Source organism: Egretta garzetta, unplaced genomic scaffold (genome assembly GCF_000687185.1).
Source record: "Egretta garzetta isolate BGI_Z169 unplaced genomic scaffold, ASM68718v1 scaffold220, whole genome shotgun sequence".
NCBI lineage: Eukaryota > Metazoa > Chordata > Aves > Pelecaniformes > Ardeidae > Egretta > Egretta garzetta.
In genome coordinates, this window is record NW_009258414.1 from 2,315,023 (window position 1) to 2,319,075 (window position 4,053).

The 4,053-nt window shown below is 54.1% G+C and overlaps 1 protein-coding gene across 1 annotated transcript in view; it reads left to right on the plus strand.

Annotated features, from left to right (window-relative positions):
* Position 1: 1 nt before the first annotated feature.
* PCDH19 (protocadherin 19) overlaps positions 2 to 4,053 on the plus strand; it is a gene marked incomplete at its 5' end in the record, with an annotated part of 55,642 nt that continues 51,590 nt past the window's right edge. Inside the window, one exon of the mRNA XM_009642998.1 lies at positions 2 to 2,067. Coding sequence (XP_009641293.1) covers positions 2 to 2,067 — 2,066 coding nt within the window. The remainder of the gene's footprint in view (positions 2,068 to 4,053) is intronic.

Below are 4,053 nucleotides of genomic sequence, written 5' to 3' on the forward strand. Positions count from 1 at the left end.
CTCGGTGGAGGAGGAGCAGCGGGCCGGCACGGTGATCGCCAACGTCGCCAAGGACGCCCGGGACGCCGGTTTTGTGCTGGACCCCCGGCAGCCCACCGCCTTCCGGGTGGTCTCCAACTCGGCCCCCCACCTGGTGGACATCAGCCCCGGGTCGGGGCTGCTGGTGACCAAGCAGAAGATCGACCGGGACCTGCTGTGCCGGCAGAGCCCCAAGTGCGTCATCTCGCTGGAAGTGATGTCCAGCTCCATGGAGATCTGTGTGATCAAGCTGGAGATCAAGGACCTCAATGACAACGCGCCCAGCTTCCCCACCGACCAGATCGAGCTGGAAATCTCGGAGACGGCCAGCCCCGGCACCCGGGTGCCACTGGAGAGTGCATATGACCCGGACTCGGGCAGCTTTGGCGTGCAGAGCTATGAGATCACCCCCAATGACCTCTTTGGACTGGAGACCAAGACGCGGGGCGATGGGTCCCGCTTTGCCGAGCTGGTGGTGGAGAAGAGCCTGGACCGCGAGACCCAGTCCCACTACAGCTATGTGATCACGGCACTGGATGGTGGTGACCCGCCCAACTTTGGCACGGTGGAGCTCAGCATCCGCGTCATTGACTCCAATGACAACAACCCGCTCTTCGAGGAGCCGGCCTACACCGTCAGCGTGCCTGAAAACGCCCCACCAGGTACACCGGTCATCCGCCTCAACGCCTCTGACCCAGATGAGGGCACCAACGGCCAGGTCCTCTACTCTTTCCACAGCTACGTCTCTGAGCGGGCCCGGGAGCTCTTCCAAATTGACCCCCAGAGCGGCCTCATCACGGTGAGCGGTGCCATTGACTACGAGGAGGGTCATGTCTATGAGCTGGATGTGCAGGCCAAGGACTTGGGGCCTAACTCCATCCCTGCCCATTGCAAAGTGACCATCAGTGTCCAGGATGCCAACGACAACCCTCCCCTCATCAACCTGCTCTCCGTCAACAGTGAGCTGGTGGAGGTGAGCGAGAACGCCCCACCGGGGTATGTCATCGCCCTGGTGCGGGTCTCGGACCGTGACTCTGGGGCCAATGGGCGGGTGCAGTGCAAGCTCCTGGGCAATGTGCCTTTTCGGCTGCAGGAGTATGAGAGCTTCTCCACCATCCTGGTGGATGGGCGGCTGGACCGGGAGCAGAGAGACCAGTACAACCTCACCATCCAGGCCAAGGACAATGGTGTCCCCTCCCTGCAGGCCACCAAGTCCTTCACTGTTAAGATCACTGATGAGAATGACAACCATCCCCACTTCTCCAAGCCCTATTACCAGGTCATCGTGCAGGAGAACAACACCCCGGGGGCCTACCTCCTCTCAGTCTCAGCCAGGGACCCTGACCTGGGCCTCAATGGCAGCGTCTCCTACCAGATCGTGCCCTCCCAAGTCAGGGACATGCCTGTCTTCACCTATGTCTCCATCAACCCCAACTCTGGAGATATCTATGCTTTGAGGTCCTTCAATCATGAACAGACGAAGGCCTTTGAGTTCAAGGTCTTGGCAAAAGACGGAGGTAATCCCTCTCTGCAGAGCAATGCCACCGTCAGGGTGATCGTCCTGGATGTGAATGACAACACCCCTGTGATCACGGCCCCGCCACTGGTCAACGGGACCGCAGAAGTGTACATCCCCAGGAACGCAGGGGTCGGCTACTTGGTGACGGTGGTCAAGGCAGACGACTATGACGAGGGTGAAAATGGCAGACTTTCCTACGAAATGGTGGAAGGAGACAGAGGATTTTTTGAGATAGACCAGGTCAATGGAGAGATAAGGACCACCAGAGCCTTTGGGGAGAACGCAAAGACAGCCTACGAGCTGATCGTGGTGGCTCACGACCATGGAAAAACATCTCTCTCGGCTTCTGCCTTGATTTTGATATACCTGTCTCCAGCCCTGGATGCCCAGGAGTCCATAGGATCTGTTAACCTCTCTCTGATTTTCATTATTGCCCTGGGGTCTATCGCAGCCATTCTTTTTGTCACCATGATCTTTGTGGCAGTCAAGTGCAAAAGGGATAACAAGGAAATCAGGACCTATAACTGCAGGTAAAAACATCTTTGTTTCCGTGCACCTGCCGGGTCTGCTTTGATTTTTGCCGTCACAGTTACTTTTCTGTTTGCTGCTGTATGCTTGGGGGGGTGTGCGTGTGTTAAATTTGCTTTAGGAAGAAAAGTGAGGTGCGCGTCCCTCTAAGGAAATTTCCTGTGAAGCTTTAAAAAAATTGTTCTCTGGGAGGAGAGCAAAACCCGTGCTGGGTAACGAATCGACTTCATTGCGCGGCTTGACAATCTGTTGCAGCATCCCTGATTATACGCGCTCCGTCGCAGGAAGGGGGGAGAGCGGTTTCGTGGTGGCGTGGCTGGTTCCCGCGGGCAGCCCCCCCTCCGGCGGCCCCCCCCCCCGCCTGCCGATGGGGCCGACCGGATAAAATAGTGGCAAAAATCACCCGGTTCCCCCCGATGCGCTGTTCCGGCACCCGGCATGGCCGGTTGGGCTGGGAGCGATGGGGTGAGGGAGGATTTTTTTGCAGCGCTGGGTTATTTTGCCCTGGCTGAATGCGCGCTCCCGGGTCCGAAATGCCGGAGGGGAGGTCAGCCCCGCGCCCGGAGCGCTGAAAGGCTGATAGGGGAAATCCAGTCCCCTGAATATGTAACAGCCCGGCGATTATTGTCTCTCTTTTACTATTCTCTGTGTTACACAAGTTAGGAGACAAATGCTAACCACACATGAATATCAATCAGATGCCATAAAAGAGCAGCTGCAATGCCTCATAAATGGTTTAATCCTGTTACTAGTGAAATAGCCATGACTTCTCCATTCCTTCGGCACCGAGTCGTTTCAGAGGGGAGGGATGGAAATTAATTTTGCTCTACCTTGGAAACGCACGCCGGCCCCCGGCAATTCTGCGGCGCCGGGGGATGTGCGGGCTTTGAAGTTTTATTTACGCAGAAATAATGCTGGAGAGTTTGGTTTTTACACCCCGTTTTCACGGCTTGAAGTGCGTTTATAAGCCTTTTTGCTCGATGAGGGAAAAATCATCTGCAAATAAAGGTCGGTCTGTGCTGTATTATGGGATGTCTAGCTTCAAGTGGAAGCTCATAGACGAGCTTTCTTGCCAGCTCGGCCCATTAAATGAGAATAGGACCTGAATGGATAAAAATCACGTCGTGGTGGTGCCCCTAACAGCTTCACACATATGTATAAGCCCCGGGTTTACTGTGACGGCTTAGGGATTAATGAAGTGCCATTTAATTAAATAATTGGTCAATAGAGAAAGGACAGCAAAATGAATGCCTGCAGGAAATAATTGGGCTCTCGCATTGCCAAACTTAAACATTTAGGTAAACAAAACAATTAAAGCTTCATCAAGCATTGTTAGACGAGTCAGCAGCATATAGATTGTTGGCACAACAGAAATCCCTGCCTTCCCCTGATTTATTTGCGCGCTCGGGGGGAGGCACGGGCTGTCATCGGTGCGCATCCGAGCAGGAGAAGTCAGCTGCAGAGGTGGAGGAGCCCCAGGTAGGCTCGGCAGCGGCTGTGGCCATGGGGCACCCTCTCCCCGCGCCGGGTGCGGGCCTTTGGGCTTTGCCGGTGCCTCGGTTTAGAGCTTCTTCACAACAGCCTTCATAAAACGTGTTAATTTATGAGGCACATAAGGTTATATGAGAGCTGCTCGCCTTGCTGGCATTTTCATGCTTGGGCAATTAGCTTTCTGGAACAAGAATATTTGTCCAATATTTGCCTTTCTAGATAAACTGTATTATTTATTCATCCCATTATTTCTGTTGCAGCTATTGGATTTTTTTTTCTTTTTTTTTTTTTTTTTTTAATGCTGTTACCATAACAAGAAGAGGAGCAAAGTCCCGACTTTCAAATGTGTATTTCTGACTGTGGGTAGCATTTGATGTGCTTCCCTGGGAAACACCGAGCTGCCCAGCGCTGTGCATGTACAGATTCGTCTGTGGGGCATTGGCTGGGGCTGTGTTGCTCCCTATGGAAAGAGGAGCCGCAGTCGCTCTGAGCCGAGC